This window comes from Felis catus, chromosome D4, assembly GCF_018350175.1.
Source record: "Felis catus isolate Fca126 chromosome D4, F.catus_Fca126_mat1.0, whole genome shotgun sequence".
NCBI classification, from domain to species: Eukaryota; Metazoa; Chordata; class Mammalia; order Carnivora; family Felidae; genus Felis; species Felis catus.
This window is the reverse complement of record NC_058380.1, coordinates 65,896,057-65,914,760: the sequence shown is the minus strand read 5'-3', so window position 1 is coordinate 65,914,760 and position 18,704 is coordinate 65,896,057. Positions and strand designations below refer to the sequence as shown.

Here is an 18,704-nt window from a genome sequence, read left to right as displayed (position 1 = left end):
TTTCCTAACAATTCTGTGAAGAAATTACTGTATGGAAACACTTCCATACTGTTATTTAATAATAGTAAATGAAATAATTTCTTTCCATCCAGTGTGTATTCTACCATTTGTAACTAAATCTCTGATTGCTATATATGGTATATGAGGTTCTCTTTGCTTTGGTCTGTTTGGTTTCATCTTCCACCAGCCCCCATATGCCTCTCTATTTATATTCTTAAGATGCTGTGTTTTATTTTCCTGCCTTCATCATGCATTTCTTGTCTTATACCATGGTGTTATTGTTTCTTCTTCCCGGATGTCCTTCCTCGTATTTTTTACCTCTCAAAATCTCACTCACAAATTAAGAATCAGTTCATGTATCACCTCTCCTGGCAAGTATGACTTGATCCTGAGTTACTTGTCACTAACACGTCCATAGCACACTAAACAATCATTTTAATTAATTAATTAATTAATTAATTAATTAATTAATATTTATTTTGAGGGAAAGAGTAGGGAAGGAGTGAAGGGAGAGGGAGATAGAGAATCTCAAGCAGGCCCCGCTCCCAGTGCAAAGCCCTACCTGGGGCTCAACCTCATGACTGTGAGATCATGCATGACCTGAGTACAAATCAAGAGTTGGACACTTAACTGATTGAGCCACTGAGGCACCCCTAACTATCATTTTAATTGCAGCATTACCCCCTCTTATTGAAATCATCTGATTACATGGATATTTTCTCATTACCTGTAGGACAGGTAGAGACTGCACCTTGAACATTTTTATATTCACAGAGATTCTTACAGCCAACTTCATTGAGTAGGTATGCAACAAATGTCATGTAAACAGAGGTTATTAGAAAATATAAAACACCAATAGAAATAAGGGTAGAAGATATGAGTACTTAACACATATAAAAGAAAATGCACCTATTTAAGACACACACACAAAAGTTAAATATTTCTAGTAGTTAAAAATTCCATTTAAAGCCATGATGAGATACTATTTTAAGCCATTTAGATGATGAAAAAAACCTCTAAACTATTGACAACATCCAGTGATGATAAGAATAAGAGAAAATTGTTGTATTAATAGTGGGAGCATAAATTAATATTATCTTTTAGCTTCATAAAAATACTCATTGATTTTGACCCATCAGTTCACTTCTAGAATTCTACCTTAACATAGGAATTTGAACTTATTTTGTTAAAAATAAATTAAAAAATAAAAAGGAAAAAGATCATTCGAAAGTATCCAGCCTTAAGGTGACTCATTGGCTCCTCAGAGGAGGAAATGATTTTGTCTTGCGTTATTTTATTTTTTTATAATGAAGATCAGACTCCTTTCTGAACTATGGTTATCACTAGGTTGTTTAATTATAATTTATTTTCAGCTTTGTTTTTAAGCCTTTATATATTACCTGAATATATCTTTTCTTTCCTTGTCTAACCTTCTTTTACCTTCTTCCTACTTCCAAAAAAAAAATGTCCTGTATACAAAACCTGTGTATTACTTTTTGAATATTTACAATGTAATATGTTCATTCAGAAAGTCAACTTTTATTATAAACTAAATCATAAAGTAAACATAAAATTGTATGGTTAATAATCTATACTTCCCAAATGGTTTCGTGTGTGTGTGTTTGTGTGTGTGAGAGAGAGAGAAAAAGAGATTGAAAGATTGAGAGAGAATTCAGTTGGGGAAATTTTGATGACTATACATGAGCCTCTTTATGATTTTTGTGTGAAACAGAGTAATGGGCCTCTTGTAATTAGGTCTTTAGGGCTTTATTTCTGAAGTCTCATGTTTTATACATATTTCATTTATGAAGCAATTTAAAGTTGTCCATAGAGGTTTAGAGAGGTCCTTAAGAACACTTAAATTGTGTCCTAAAGCATGGAGCAGATTCTTTAGATATTTGTGGATCTCCACAATGGGGCAGTGTTTTAGCCTGGGCTTTATGGGGAAATTGCCCCATTCCTAAAATGTATGGTTAAGTATCAATTTCCTTCCTATTTCGAACTAGAGGAATCTAATGGTGCTTTGTCTGAACTAGCAGAATTTATCTTTGTATTCACACCTGTAACAGTCATGTGTCTATAAATGTCAAACAATCAGTGAGTTTCTATGGCCAAATGATTACTCACTAGTAGCTGCCTCTTTGGAGGCTCAGCTACTAATGTGGAGTCATGAAGATTGGCTGCAAGTAGAAAAGCAGGACAAAATCATCTGTTGCTGCAACCTAGAGAGACAGGCAGTCTCTGGTTTGAAGGTAAGTTACTGCAAAGACAGGAAACAAACTTATCATCGGTAAGTAGGAGTTGGGCTGATGGTTTAAAAGTGTCAATTTTGAACATGAGCTGTTTTTCTCATTGAGAGATTGAGTGTTAGAAAGGGAATTTAAGGGTCTAGTGACTGCAATGTGGTGGGGAGAAAAGAGCTATGAGACCAAAAGAGCAGTTCTGTATGCAAAGACCACTGCACAACCAACTGGAAGGAATTTGCCCAGCAGGATGAGTTACTTTTTATTAATGTTCAGCTTTTTGGTGTGTTACATCGTATTTGGACACTGTTATTTACTTGAGCGAATTGAGGCTTACTATAGGGTGTACAGTAGACTGTGTTCTTTGGTAAACAAGTCATCGCCGGTCCTCTAGCAACAGCTCAGTTCCATTTGGTTCATCACTTAAGAACCAGGTGAACTGTGTTCCAGGTACTGTTCTAGGGCCTCTTTATACAGAGAGAACCTACGAGGAGGATCCTATGACCAATTTGGATTTTTTTAAAGAAACTGAACAGTATCATTTTGTGAACTGAAAAAGAAAATTTACCAAAGCAATGCATAGCCAGAAAGACACCTGCTTGGGCATTATTCCAGTATGTTTGCCTGCAGTATTGGGGACTATTTTGAATATCTGCTTTTTGATCATTAGGTTATAATTGTAAAAGTGAGTAACTTTTCCTTTTCCTTTTCCTTTTTATGTCAAGAGGCTTGCTAAAAATGTTAAAATAGTCTTAGTCAAAAAAGTTAGTCATGTGTTTTAAGACAAGGAACACACTGGTACCTTACTACAACCCTATCTTTTTTATAGAGGGAATTGAATTTGATATAAGGCAGAACTTGAGATGAGTTTTGACATTTTGGCACCTAATTTTCTGGTGTCCAGAAGATTGGGGTGACTGTGATAAAGTGTATTAGGATCTGTATGTAGGATGAAATAATACCATTTGTCAGAACATTGTGTGTGATCTGATTAAGCTTTTAAGCTACATGTACTTGATAAAGAAATGACTGTTTCAGAGATGTAAAAAAAAAAAAAAAGAAGGAAGAAATGAACAGAGAGGCATGAAGGAAACCACTGACAATGGGAACCATTGTTGTGCTATTTGGATTATATGCACCAGCTCCTTAGTCATATAAACAAATATTATGATATAAGTGTTTTTATCTTCATTCTTTACCAAGGATGATGATAATCAGAAATGTGCCCAGGCCATCTAGTTAAGAGGCAGAGATGGTGTTTGACCTAAGTTTGCCTCCAGAGTCTGTGTGCCTGACAGTGGTATGGAATGTGCGTGTTAGAATATCATGTAGCATGGGGATAGCTAATGGAACCATGGCTTTGGCACAGATGATTTTTCACAGGGGTGCATATAATCTTAAGTATTCAAAGAACCCCTGGTGTACCTAATGCCTTTGGGGGTCTCAAGTGGTTTCAGACCTAACCCAGAAAAGTATGACAAATTCTATAAGATGGAAATCTTCTAAAAAATTAAATAATTTTAAAAGCTAGGGCAAAGAGGAGTTTAGAATAGGAAAATCAAATTGGGTTTTGGGTGATCACAAGGAGACTAGTTATGGCCTGAAAATGAGAAGATGGACCCTAGACTCAGAGCAAAGTAATTCATAACGTTAGATGGACAAAAGACTTGAGAACATATCCACTTATGGATTGGTAAAATTGAGTAGAGTGTTCAAGTTAATGAAAACAAATAGTGAATGACAACTAGCCAGCAAAATAAGGAAGTGGGAAAAAAAGAAAATGCAAAAATGCAAAATAAGTAAGTAACAAAAATAAAGTATATGGAAAGAAAAAAATAAAATACATTAATATTTATATTTTAAAGTGAATGGACTTGATACTCTCATAAAAGACACTATAAAAAGAGATTAAAAATTTAAACCAAGATATACGTTACTTATAAGTAGTGTACTTAACAAAACGAAATGGAAGAATTGAAAATAAAGGAATGCACAAAGAGCAGACAAAAGCAAACTAAAAGAAAGCAGTAGTGTAATAGCAATATGCTAAAAATGGAATTTAAAGCACAAAACATGAAAAAGGTCAATTAATAACATTCACAATTTATAAAGATTATCAGCCATAACCAATACAGAAGCTAAACATATAAAAATCCTACATATATAGGATACATATACTTAAAATACATGTACTTAAAATTTTTGAATAGAATTTATTAAATATAGATGTCAGAAAATAATTATTTGAAATATTTGAATAATATATTAAATAAACTTGATTATATGTATAGATGTATGCATGTATTGTGTATCCATATAAAACCATATATCTTTCTCCAAGAGAATTCATACATTTACAACATGGATCAAGTAATTGGCTGCCAAAGTCTCCATAGGTCATGTTCTCTTTTCATAATAAAATAAAGTTGGAAGTAAATAACAAAGTCAAACACAAATATCTAATGACTAGTTGTGCAAGAAACACACATTTGGGTAACTCTTGGTTTAAAGAAGGAAAGGGAAAAATTACCTAGAAGCCAATGAAGAGAACATCTCATGAAAATTTACCTTTTTAGGAAAGCAAAGTATTTTAAGGACATTAATTTAGAGGTAGCAATAGAGAAGAAAGAGGAAACTTCAATGAATTTAGTTCTTATTTCCTGGAAATAGAAAATTCCAAGTAAGTTTAAAATATTTACAAACAGAACTTAAGTTAATAAAACATGGAAAAAAAAGTGAGAAAGATAAATCTATCCAAAAGCCCCCACCCCCCAGCTTTTTTGAGAATACCTGTATTATAGGAAAATGCCTTGTGAGATGAATAAGAAAAAGTATTACGTAAGAATAGTAAGGAAAAAGGAGAAAGGAGAAAGAATTTCTCACAAGGGAAATCACAGATTGGAAGGGTTAAATGTTGTATGACAACACATTTGTAGTGAAATATAAAGTATCAAATGAACTCTCAAATCTCCATTTTGAAATATTGCTTCTTTCTGAATAATCCCTATTTTGGTCTGATAGTTCTCTTGAAACATTAGTATTGTCAATTAGTATTCTAGTCTATAAGCCAAGATCTCTAGAAATTGAATAATTAAGAATTTATACTCTGCAACCATATGGCTTGGGATTAACTCTTCGTTCTACCATTTTTTTAGCTACATGACTTTGATCTTAAGCAAATTACTTAATTTTTCTGTGCTTTATTTTCCTCCTCTGTTCATAAATAAAGATGATGATGCTAGTAACAGTAACTGACTAATAGGGTTGTTATTCAGACTGAATTAGGTAATGCATAAAGCAAGCAATTAGTAGAGGATTGACACAGAGTGAGAAAAATCTTGTCTTTCATTTTATTCCTTAACTAAACAAATATTTTTGAACATCTATCTCTGTGTCCACTTCACTATAGATACTGGACTGTGGAAGTAAATAAGAAAAGTATCTATCTTTATAAAGTTTACATGCTATGGTTAAAACAGATAGTAAACATAACATTATAATTTCAAGGAGTGACAAGATCATTGATTTATTGTGTGGTGGTGTGTAGCCAATAAAAATGGTTTATTGTTCAGTTGCACATGAAATACAATGCTAAGTTTTTATTATAACCTCAAGTTTACATATGTGATGATAAATAAAACAAAAATCCCAGGCTTCAGGAAAGAAGACCTAGGTTTGAATCTCACTTAGCTCTGATATATATTTACCTTTGGTCAAGTTCACTTAATATTTACACTTTATCTAAATTGTGGATAATAATATCTCTGTCACTTAGCACTGTGATGAAATTAAGTAAATTACATGACATATTTCATGTAACATAAAACATGTTAGTTTCCTCTTCCCTTCCCCCTCCTTCTTCAGAACTTGCCATGCTTTGGTTCACATGGTTTACTTCTTTTTTTCTTTACTCTTTTCCTTAAAAAAAATTTTTCCCCTCTGAGAAGAGGGGTACTTGTAAACCGGTACACATTTGAAAGTAATCATAATAAGATACACATTTTGTTTTAACAAATTTTAATGTCTTACAGGTAAAAGAGAAACAGTAGAATGGAATGGGAAAATCAAACCATTCTGGTGGAATTCTTTCTCAAGGGGCTTTCTGATTACCCAAGGCTTGAGCTACTCTTTTTTGCACTAATCTTAATAATGTATGTTGTCATCCTTCTGGGCAATGGCACCCTTATTTTAATCAGCATCTGGGACCCCCACCTTCACACCCCTATGTACTTCTTCCTGGGGAACCTCTCCTTCTTGGACATCTGCTACACCACCACCTCCATTCCCTCCATTCTGGTGAGCTTCCTCTCAGAAAGAAAGACCATATCCTTCTCTGGCTGTGCAATACAGATGTTCCTCGGCTTGGCCATGGGGACAACAGAGTGTGTGCTCCTGGGCATGATGGCCTTTGACCGGTATGTGGCTATCTGCAACCCTCTAAGATATCCTGTCATCATGAGCAAGGATTCCTATGTGCCCATGGCAGTTGGGTCCTGGATCATAGGAGTCATCAACTCTGCAGTACAGACCGCATTTGTAGTACAGTTGCCTTTCTGTGGGAATAATGTCATCAATCATCTCTCCTGTGAAATTCTGGCTATCATGAAACTGGCCTGTGCTGACATCTCAGGCAACGAGTTCATCATGCTCGTGGGCACAACACTGTTTATATTGACACCACTGTTATTAATCATTATCTCTTACACATTAATCATTGTCAGCATCCTCAAAATTCGCTCTTCTGAGGGGAGAAGCAAAGTTTACTCCACGTGCTCAGCCCATCTGACTGTGGTGATAATATTCTATGGAACCATTCTCTTCATGTACATGAAGCCCAAGTCTAAAGACACACTTAATTCAGAGGACTTGGATGCTACTGACAAACTTATATCCCTGTTCTATGGGATTGTAACTCCTATGATGAATCCTTTAATATACAGTCTTAGGAACAAAGATGTTAAGGAGGCAGTAAAACACTTACTGAGAAGAAGTATGTTTAACAAGTAAATGGGAAAGGGACACATAATTTTTGTAATCACATTGTGGAAATCAATTAGACAAACTAAAGGGCCAAATAGATAGGTTCTTACTGCTGTGTCAAATTCATCTCTCAAATCTCTCAAGGATATTTTTTGGTGCAGTGCATAATGAAAATAAGTAAATAAATGCCTATGTTTTAGGGGTCAGCGATTGTTTTTATTGTTGAAGAGCTTGATTAAGAGGGCAAGTAGAGGGGTAGTGTAATAGTGAGAGAGATTTCCAGACAGGAGAATGTTACACTTGTATTAAAACCTTTAAAATGTTTTTTGAAAACATATGGTATCTATCTTTCTCTGTATGACTTATTTCACTTAGCGTAACACTCTCCAGTTCCATCCATGCTGCTACAAAAGGCCACATTTCATTCTTTCTCATTGCCACATAGTATTCCATTGTGTATATAAACCACAATTTCTTTTTTTTTTTTAAACATTTATTTATTTTTGAGACAGGGAGAGACAGAGCATGAACAGGGGAGGGTCAGAGGAAGAGGGAGACATAGAATCTGAAACAGGCTCCAGGCTCTGAGCTGTCAGCACAGAGCCCGATGCGGGGTTGAACCCACAGACCGTGAGATCATGACCTGAGCCAAAGTCAGACACTTAACCGACTGAGCCACCCAGGTGCCCCTAAACCACAATTTCTTTATCCATTCATCTGTTGGTGGACATTTAGGCTCTTTACATAATTTAGCTATTGTTGAAAGTGCTGCTATAAACATTGGGGTACAAGTGCCCCTATGCATCAGTACTCCAACAATAAATTTCATATTAAAAAATAAAATGTTTTTTGACAAGATTATTTTCAAAACCAATTTCATATTTTCTTACTTTCTTTACAAGGCAAAATTTATTTTATTTTATTTTATTTTTATTTTTAATTTTTTAATGAAATTTATTGTCAGATTGGTTTCCATACAACACCCAGTGCTCATTCCAAAAGATGCCCTCTTCAATACCCATCACCTACCTTTCCCTCCCTCCCACCCCCCCATCAATCCTCAGTTCTCAGTTTTTAAGAGTCTCTTATGCTTTGGCTCTCTCCCACTCTAACCTCTTTTTTTTTTTCCTTCCCCTCCCCCATGGGTTTCTGTTAAGTTTCTCAGGATCCAAATAAGAGTGAAAATATATGGTATCTGTCTTTCTCTGTATGGCTTATTTCACTTAGCATCACACTCTCCATGTTCCATCCATGTTGCTACAAGGGACCATATTTCATTCTTTCTCATTGCCACGTAGTACTCCATTGTGTATATAAACCACAATTTCTTTATCCATTCATCAGTTGATGGACATTTAGGCTCTTTCCATAATTTGGCTATTGTTGAGAGTGCTGCTATAAACATTGGGGTACAAGTGCCCCTATGCATCAGTACTCCTGTATCCCTACAAGGCACAATTAAAACTGGCATCAGATTTTTAAACTCAGCTAAAATTATGAATTTACAGTACTGTAATTACTAAAAGAATCTGATTTACTTGGAATCTATTTAAATATGTAATGCTGATTATTCTCTGTCTGGGTAGCTGTATAATATTAAACCTTTTGGTTCTAGTATAATAATTGTTTTTTTAACTTTTTGTTCATCTCCACCTATGAGGCATTAAATTATTAATATTTTTAATTTCAACATATCTACTTTGACAGTCTTTTTTTCCAAACACCTTATGATATATGGGATCTAACTGCTTTAGACTTGGAGTTAAATAACTGACTTTTGAAGCTGTTTGAAATTAAAAGTAAATAACCACGGATAAAGGTAGAATTGTATCTTTTCCTTTGTACCACTGACTCTCTATCCATGATATGTTGCTGATCCAGGAGGAATCTGGTATTATGGAATGGTGGATATACCTTTAGATGGTTTTTACATTTGATCCTTATCTGGGATTTATATTTCATTCCTCTGTTATGGGAATGTTAAGCCTTAAAAACATTTAATTTTATCATTTTATTTCTTCTTATCTAAATTTCACACTTTAAAAATTAATATTAGATTTTAATGTTTAATATTACATCTCTTTTTTTCTTACCTGATATATTATTCCCAGAATTTTTTATTTAAATTTAAGTAATTTAGCTTATGTTTTCTTTAGAATTAAAAATTTTAGAAAAATTCTTTAGAATTAAAAGAAAATTTAAGACATTAAGTTACTTGGTTTTATTCTTTTGTTTGATTGCTTTAGCTTTTTAAACACTGCTTAAAATCCTACATTACTTGTTACTTTTTATTTAGATTTTAAAATGTTATTGTTTTTCTATTTTAATCTTTTAATTTTTTTAATCTTGTGTTTACCTTTAATTGTAAAATAGAGATTCATTTTCCCCTTACAGTTCAGAAAGAGGCAGCAGTGAGCATTTTATAGCACACCACATCACAAAAAGAAATGGCTCCTTTATTTCATTGTCATTCTACTTCTCTCTGTCTCCTTGAATCTTTTAGCTTTCTTAGTAATGATAGTAGGAAGTAATTATTTTCTGTGAATATCCCTCAAGAAATTTGAGAGAACCACAAGTTCTAGATCCTTCCAAGATCCTATATCTAACTAACTAAGTAACTAAGTAACTAATGACAACAACAACAAAAAGATCTAAGACCTAAGTGATTTCTTGGAATGGTGTATTTTCTGAAACTACATCGGGAATAAAATGTTTTAAATTTCTCCAATATGCAAAGCTGTGAGGATATACTGATCCAACATTTGTCTAAGACCACAAGCTGTCAGCATACTCAAGGAGGTCATGAAAGATTTGATTGACAAACCACAATAGAGGTTTTGTATAACAGGTTCACATCCTGATTTACATAAAATATATTTATTCCCAAGATGGAGTTCTTGGGAATTTCTTTCCAGAACAGTCATATATATATGTCATATATATATATATATATATATATATATATATATATATATATATATATATATATATATCTTGTGTGTCACTCCTTTTCATTACTTTCTTTCATCATGATGATCAGCGTGAAGCTGGCTAGAACCCAGTTTATACAAGATTTTAAAACATGGGATCAGAGTCATTTCACTGATTCATGGTTTCCTGACTTTGTTGGATTTAGACTTGGTCATTGTGCAGCTGCCCAGAAAGTAGAACCACCATATTGCAGATTGGCCCTTTGGAAAATGCTTAGGGAGCAGATAGACTAGCAATTTTTAAACTTTAGTTGGCTTTCTTAGGAGAGAGTGATGTGCCATTCAGAGGGGGACAGAATAACTGAAGGGTGACTGAATGAGAGTGTTTAGAGACTACTGGTTGTGGCTGATCTCTTGTTTCATACCACTATTTAGGCTTCAGGACCAGTCGTTTCTGCCTGTTCTTCAATGTCATCAATGCTGATGTCGTTTTGATCCAGTTTGTTTCATCCCATGCATGGATTTACATTCCCTTCATTCTCTGAAGTATAGCTAGCTCCGGGCTTCTATTTACTAACTGAAGATTTGAGGAAGATACAAAGGAATGACAATGCAGAAAAGGAAAAAAGAATAACCCTAATTAGACTTCAGATCTCACACTTCCTAACCTCCACCATGAGCTTTCATAAAGATTCCTTATCACCATCTCTCCCCTAGGTTCTGGTCACCTGTTATGTTAATAGGGTTCACTGTTTCTTATTTAAGAATTATATTTTAAGGGGTGCCGCCTGGGTGGCTCAGTCAGTTGAGCGTCCAACTTCGGCTCAGGTCATTCGAGCCCAGTATGGGGCTCTGTGCTGACAGCTTGGAGCCTGAAGCCTGTTTTGGATTCTGTGTCTCCCTCTCTCTCTGCCCCTAACCCACTCGCATTCTGTCTCTGTCTCTCTCAAAAATAAATAAACATAAAAAAATTTAAAAAAGCATTATATTTTAAATTTGTTACCACCCTGAGTCCCAGAGTAGCATGGTATCTTCCCAGAGATTATTTCCCCAGCCTGACCCCATGAACTTATATCTGGACCTTGGGAGACTTCAGGTTCAGACCAAAGCTTAAGTACTTGCTGTCAGCCAGGGAACAAAGAAAACAATGCCTGTTTTTGTTTGTTTGGTTGGTTGGTTGGGTTTTTTTTAGTGAAACATCTTATGTCTTTGGAACACGTTGGCCCTAATAGAACCAACCTTGGAATGGTGACCATATGTGTCCTTTGCTCAGAACTAGTCTACTTAACATCAGTTTCCCTGGTGTAATTAGTAACAGTTTACTCTTTCAATGTCAAGTGTCCTAGCTTGGATGACCTACTGTATAGGCACCTTAAATAGCAGCACCTATTAGAAGCAGGAAGAGCATCAGATTTCAGGGAAGTGATGGGAATAGCAAATCATAGCACTGTGATGGCAGTGTCCTGAGGTGGACAGCATGGACACATCCTATCAGTGCAAGTGAAATGCTTTCAAGTAGTCATCAAATTAAATGGGTGGTTCTTCCATCGAGTTTGGAGACACTCCATTAGATTTCAGTTGTCACTGAAAAATTGCTTAATATACACCCATAATGATAACTTTATATGGATCTGTGGACTTCCTATCAGGCAAAAATTCACTAGAGTTTTTCTTATTTCTGATAGTTCCTTGTTAGGATAATAAAACTGTATAATCTGCTTATAAAAATTGTCCTTTTCTTTTTTATTATGGAGGGACTAGCAAGCAATTTATGTAAAATGATATGTGATCATTGAATAACAAAGGAATGAGGGTCCAAAACAAAGCAACTCTGGTTTTCCCATTGGAATATAAGCTTTTTCATCAGAAGATCACTTTTATTGGCTTTGCCTCGTATGAGGTGAGGAAGATGTAAAGGGAATTCTTCCAAACCTTGTAAACTTTAGTCTTGTACTTGCCTTTGACATTAAATATTAAAATATAATGAAGTAATATCTACAGGCAAATAGGAACAATTTCAAATTCTTTCCTATTCACTATCATTGCTTACAGATTCAACAGTTCTCTTAAGATAAATTTGCACATAGATTTTCATTTGTTTTATTTGTACCTTTCATTGCTTAGAGACATTCTTTTATAAAACATCCTTGATATTCTCCTTGCTAATGACCTTTTAAGGCCATGATAGACTTTCCTATTATTTTAAAGGATAAATAATTAGAAATCTTCAAAAACGAGATATCATTTGTGATTCCATGAATTCTGAGGTAGCTTGAAAATGTCAGGATGTGTTTACCATGACTGAAAAGACTGACATTAAAGCCATACTTTCTACTCTCCACTAGATTGGGGAAATTTAATTTCTGGGATTTAATAAGCCAGGGAAAAATGTACTTATTTAATATAATCTTGTGTTATCACATCCATGAAATATCTTGACTTCAGAAGTTTCTAAAGGCCTATGAATGGGTTATTAACTGCCTTTTTTAGGTTACCTTGCGACTCTGGGAAGCTCTGTGGAAACTATGTCCTCCACATGAAATGAATCCTGAGGAAAGATCAGCTAAGGCTACAAGTAAATAATTTTTTTTGGCCAAATTTCCCTATGTGTCAAAAAAAGGATTATTCTAGACAGATTTGTATCTATATCTTGCCTGATACTCATAGAAAATATTGGTCTGAAATATAAAATATGTCAAGTATTTAGCTGCTATTGCAGTTGCCAATTGCAATTGAAAATTGCCATTGAAATTTTGGTAGAATGTTTAATAAATTAATACCCATACTTATTGAGAAGTATAGGTATGCTTAGTTTTAAATGTTTAGATCTAGTTAGAAGGCATGCCATCCTATCATAAACAACACTGTATCAGTATAGTTCAGAGCAGTTTCTCATCTTTTCTGGAAATAGTTTTATCCTCAAGTGCCTTTTTTTCCACTTTTAAGTTTTTTTATTTTTTTTTCAACGTTTATTTATTTTTGGGACAGAGAGAGACAGAGCATGAACGGGGGAGGGGCAGAGAGAGAGGGAGACACAGAATCGGAAACAGGCTCCAGGCTCTGAGCCATCAGCCCAGAGCCCGACGCGGGGCTCGAACTCACGGACCGCGAGATCGTGACCTGGCTGAAGTCAGATGCTTAACCGACTGCGCCACCCAGGCGCCCCTCCACTTTTAAGTTTTTAAATAAGCAATATAACATGTGAAGGCCCATTAATTGGACCTCAGGCAGAAAGTAACTTGGGATATCAGGACAATTGACCTTGGTCTGAGCTAAAATATGTGAAGCTTTCTACTGAGGTCTTGGGCCTCCATCACCTAGTCATAAGTAATTCTGTCTGAGAATTTGCCCATATTGCAGATCTAGTGGCCAGATAAGATCTATCCAGATATTCTATTATAATGATGTTTTCTACAATCTACTCTGAAGTTTCTTAATTTGATTTACATTTATTAGACACCAGAGAGTGACAGATGTTTTTTATTTTTATTAATTAATTCATTTATTTTTAAATATTTTTTAACGTTTATTCACTTTTTGAGAGACAGAGACAAAGCATAAGCGAGGGAGGGGCAGAGAGAGGGACACACAGAAACCAAAGTAGGCTTCAAGCTCTGAGCTGTCAGCATAGAGCCTGACGCAAGGCTCAACTCATGAACCTGTGAGATCATGACCTGAGCTGAAGTTGGACACTTAACCAAGTGAGCCACCCAGGTGCCCCTTTTTAATTTATTTTTATTCTCTTCAGTTCTGTTTACTAAAATCATTAGAAATACATTTTACAGGATTCCTGCAAGCTCATTTGTACCTGTACTAAGAAAATGGACTTTATATTTGCTATAGTATTTTGGAAATAGAAATGTTTTTTCTTCTACAATCTGCTTGTTTGTGATACAAGAGGAATCTTAATTTTTAAGATATCTAAAATCTAGTTTTAAATAGTTCATAGCCATTTTAAGCACCAGTACATTTTCAATCAGAATTGTTTCATTTTACCTTATTTGTTTCAGCTCCCGAATATACTACTATAACAGTACCAGAATTAATGATCAGTACTAAAAGTAATGATAAATGATATATAATGAACACAAATCTGTCACTATTTATGAATGATACTATATGTATGTAGAACACTAAAATGGTTTAAAAATATTGGAATTAAGTGAATTTAATGTCAGCTATATTTTTATTAAAAATTTAAGAAATTATTACCAAAAAAGTGAATTTACCAAGATTGCTAAATATAACTTTAGCATAGAAAAATCATTACATAACAATAACAAGGAAGTAGAAAATAGAATTAAAGCACAATTTATAATAGCATCAAAAACAAAAAATAAATGTATAATATGTACAAGACATTTGTGCAAGAAAAATCAATAAAACATTGAGAGGAATTAAAAAAAATTAATTTTTTTTTACTTTTGACAGAGAGAGAGAGAGAGAGAGAGAGACAGAGCATGAGCGGAGGAGGGGCAGAGAGAAAGGGAGACACAGAATCCCAAGCAGGCTCCAGGCTCTGAGCTGTCAGCACAGAGCCGGATGCGGGGCTCGAACTCACAGACCGAGATAATGACCTAGGCCAAAGTTGGACGCTTAATTGACTGAGCCACCCAGGTGCCCCAACATTGAGAGAAATTTAAAAAGACCTAGTTAATGAATTAGAAGATACAATAGTATAAAGATGTCAGTTCTCTCTAAATTGAAATTTAGAAAGTTCAAGGCTATCTCAATCAAAATTCCAGCAGGTTTATTGTGAAAATTGATAAGTCAAATATATATACAAATACCAACACCAACCAACCACCCATAAAGAAGAAATAATTTAGAGGACCCAGATCAAGATTTATAGAGCTATAGCTAAAAAGACAATGTAGTATTGGTTCAAGGATAAGAAGAATAGACTAGTGGAACAGAACAAGATATCAATTAGTTTATGTCAAAAGTAACAATGCAATGAGTGGGGAAGGGAGCTTTGCAGTAGTCATGTTGAGTCAAATAGTGTGCACATAGTAAAAAATAAATCTTCACCTTGCCACATACTTGGACTTATCAGGATACTTTCCAATAGACAAACAGTCTCCTACAATTCTACTTACACAAAGCCTGCTCAGCAATCAGGTCTCTTATTGGTCCAGATAACTTGAATTAATTAAAAATTTTTTCACCTCATTTTTTTGGTTCCCAATTAGTACATGGAACTTGGAGAATCAAATCCTGGAGAACTAGAAAGTTTCTTAACTTTTTTATGTTCCAGAATCACAGCATTAAATTGTTAAGGGAGTTGGAAGGTCCCTAATAGCAACAGGAGACTTTAGTAGTCTTAGATCCAGGGATAACCCTTTGGAAGTTTTAGAGAGCAGAGCATAGGTGGTGAATTTGGCAGAAAAAAAATCTTTGTCATTATTTTTCTTAGGCAGTTATTTTTATATTTTTACCAAAAGCTCTGTATGTTGAGAATTTGTGAATGAGGAAAGATCTGGCTTGATTTTTTGCAAACCAAGAGCATCCATATCCTTTTTCATTGAAATTTCTGAATAAAAATACCTCTGCATAACCCACTCTAATACAGTTTTCATGGAGAATTACCATAATTACCAAATTCAGATTCTTTTACTTTGCTCAGCACTGCACAAAGATTCACAAGCAAGACCATGCTGGAGATCAACTTTAAATAGTGAAGCATACATTAGTCAAAGAGGAAGATGCTGAGGTAAATGAGAGCAGACCTTATCCATCTCTTTCTGTATCCTCCGATTTATAAAACTGATTCATAGGTCTCAGCTAGGTCAGGAGACCAGAATAGGAGACCAGATATTTACTTTTAAAAGAAGTACTTGTTGATAAGGAAAATATTGAGTTGAAATGAGCCCAAAATGTGGGACGGAAGTTTTCGATTTGCTTTTGATTTTCTCATTTATCTCAGACAAGTCATTAAACTCCTTCAAGCATCCATCAACTTTAAAATTAGAATGTTGGGGTAGAACTCTGATTTGTTCTGGCTCTGACATTTGGGAAGGAAAAGGGAAGAGATTGTTGGAAAACATTTGGTTATCTTAGCCCTGGCATCTGAAGTCATTTTAGGGAAAGTATCTCAATAAAATGACTTAGGATAGGTGAGACTCTTACAAGCATTGTAAAGGAAGGATAAGGGAAAGAATAGGGACCCGATCTGCATGAGAAAAAGACATCATTATTTTGTTTATAAGAAAAGACCAGACAGTAGTGAAGAAAGAAGAGAAAGCAAGAAGAGCAAGAGCTAGAGTAGGAAAACTGGGTGCTGAGTGGGGAAAGACCACTAGAGAAGCCCTCAGTAGAAGCCTGGTGTGTGCCGACCCAAATGAACTTTAAAGAGCAGAAACCTTTAACAATCACCTTTCTGGAAATAATCAGTCAGGTGTTTCCTATTCACCTATGGATTGGAGGTTGACATTTTAATAGATTATGAAGAAGTACTAAGTTTTTTATCTGAGCCAGTGTGAACCAGCACTGGGTTAGCATAGGCAGGTATAGCTCTGAAAGAAAAGCAGGGAGATGATGAAATCATAAATGTTTTGTGATGTTCTGAAATATTAGAGAGGCCATGGAATTGGGTGGTGGAAAAAGAATTTTAAAGTAAGTTAATCTAGGAATTGTCATCTTCCTGTATAGATTACAAAAAAAAAAAAAAAACAAAACCCAAACAAACTGATTTCAAAGAGGCCAAGTGATTTGCCTGATTATGCGCACCAGTAAGTAGCATGGTTGGATTTAGAGTCCAATTCTTACACTCAGAGGACAGTGGTCTAAAACCCTACAGAAGATGATTGGGGAACACCTCAACCTCTCCTAAGAGTACAAACGGTCATTGCCTTCCCCACCTCACTCTATGTCAAATATTTAAAGCTAAGAGCTCATCGTCTTTGTTTCTTAAATGAACTGGTTTCTTTAATGTTACAGATAAGGGTGCAGATCTAAATGAGCAGTTGAGAAATCTTAGGCTTTTAAGTTGGCACAGGGACCAATAGTGAAAATGTTCTTATTTGAATATGTACCAAACATTGTCCATGTTCAAGGGAGTGGTGTGTTATTAAAAATCTTGAATGTAAGTTATTCTTTGCTAGTATTATGGGGAACAAGATCTGGAGAAGCTCAGTTGTACCAGGGGTGGGAGCCAATGGGATGTGCACATATGGCTATTGTTCAGTGTAATATACTTGAGTAATGTAGGTATATGTAAAGAACGAAGCTGTACTTGAGACAGTGGCATACAGTTTTGATGACTGGATAAATATTCATGAAAAACAAGATTGGAGTTGGTGAGAAAGGTAACAGCATGTAGATGAACTGTTGGGTATAGACGTAAAAATATAAAATGGCATGATAAGTATGAGAAATGACAAGCTGGTTGTTGTTTCAGACCAGAGTCTGGAGCTGGAGTGTTGGAAGATGAGGTTGGAGAAGTAGGCAATGATGAGGATGTGAGGCTTGAGTGTGTGTGATTGATTACATTTGAACTCTACTTATAGGACAGTGGTTTTTAAACATGTTCCCATATGTGACTAATTGTGAGATACATCACAAGTAATTAGAATTGCATTATAAAATCGTGAACTTTGAAAATCAGTTTGTTTCTGAGAAAGCGTGGGCTCAGGATGATTCCATATTGAAAAATGCCTTCTTGGAAATGGAAATCAGGCAGTGCGATAGTGATTGGACACAGGTTTATCTTCTATTTATAGTGTACCGCATATCCATGTGTTACAACGCATAATTAGCAGGTTTATTTATTTATTTTTTTTATATATGAAATTTATTGACAAATTGGTTTCCATACCACACCCAGTGCTCATCCCAAAAGGTGCCCTCTCAATACCCATCACCCACCCTCTCCTCCCTCCCACCCCCCATCAACCCTCAGTTTGTTCTCAGTTCTTAACAGTCTCTTATGCTTTGGCTCTCTCCTACTCTAACCTCTTTTTTTTTTTTCCTTCCCCTCCCCCATGGGTTCCTGTTAAGTTTCTCAGGATCCACATAAGAGTGAAACCATATGGTATCTGTCTCTGTATGGCTTATTTCACTTAGCATCACACTCTCCAGTTCCATCCACGTTGCTACAAAAGGCCATATTTCATTTTTTCTCATTGCCACGTAATATTCCATTGTGTATATAAACCACAATTTCTTTATCCATTCATCAGTTGATGGACATTTAGGCTCTTTCCATAATTTGGCTATTGTTGAGAGTGCTGCTATGAACATTGGGGTACAAGTGGCCCTATGCATCAGTACTCCTGTATCCCTTGGATAAATTCCTAGCAGTGCTATTGCTGGGTCATAGGGTAGGTCTATTTTTAATTTTCTGAGGAACCTCCACACTGCTTTCCAGAGCGGCTGCACCAATTCGCATTCCCACCAACAGTGCAAGAGGGTTCCCGTTTCTCCACATCCTCTCCAGCATCTATAGTCTCCTGATTTGTTCATTTTGGCCACTCTGACTGGCGTGAGGTGATACCTGAGTGTGGTTTTGATTTGTATTTCCCTGATAAGGAGTGACGCTGAACATCTTTTC

At 35.3% G+C, this 18,704-nt stretch overlaps 2 protein-coding genes across 2 annotated transcripts in view; both read left to right on the top strand.

Moving 5' to 3' along the window:
- The window catches only part of LOC111556266 (olfactory receptor 13C3), a 113,793-nt gene that overhangs the window by 7,661 nt on the left and 87,428 nt on the right, over nucleotides 1–18,704 (top strand). The window lies entirely within an intron of this gene.
- On the top strand, nucleotides 533–7,653 carry LOC111556257 (olfactory receptor 13C2). Its single transcript, XM_045042512.1, has one exon. The coding sequence runs from the start codon at nucleotides 6,294–6,296 to the stop codon at nucleotides 7,248–7,250; it is 957 nt and encodes a 318-aa protein (XP_044898447.1). The 5' UTR covers nucleotides 533–6,293; the 3' UTR covers nucleotides 7,251–7,653.

Bases quoted from the DNA above. Each gene is read 5' to 3' on its own strand.
- LOC111556257 (XM_045042512.1), top strand. From the start codon at position 6,294: ATGGAATGGGAAAATCAAACCATTCTGGTGGAATTCTTTCTCAAGGGG.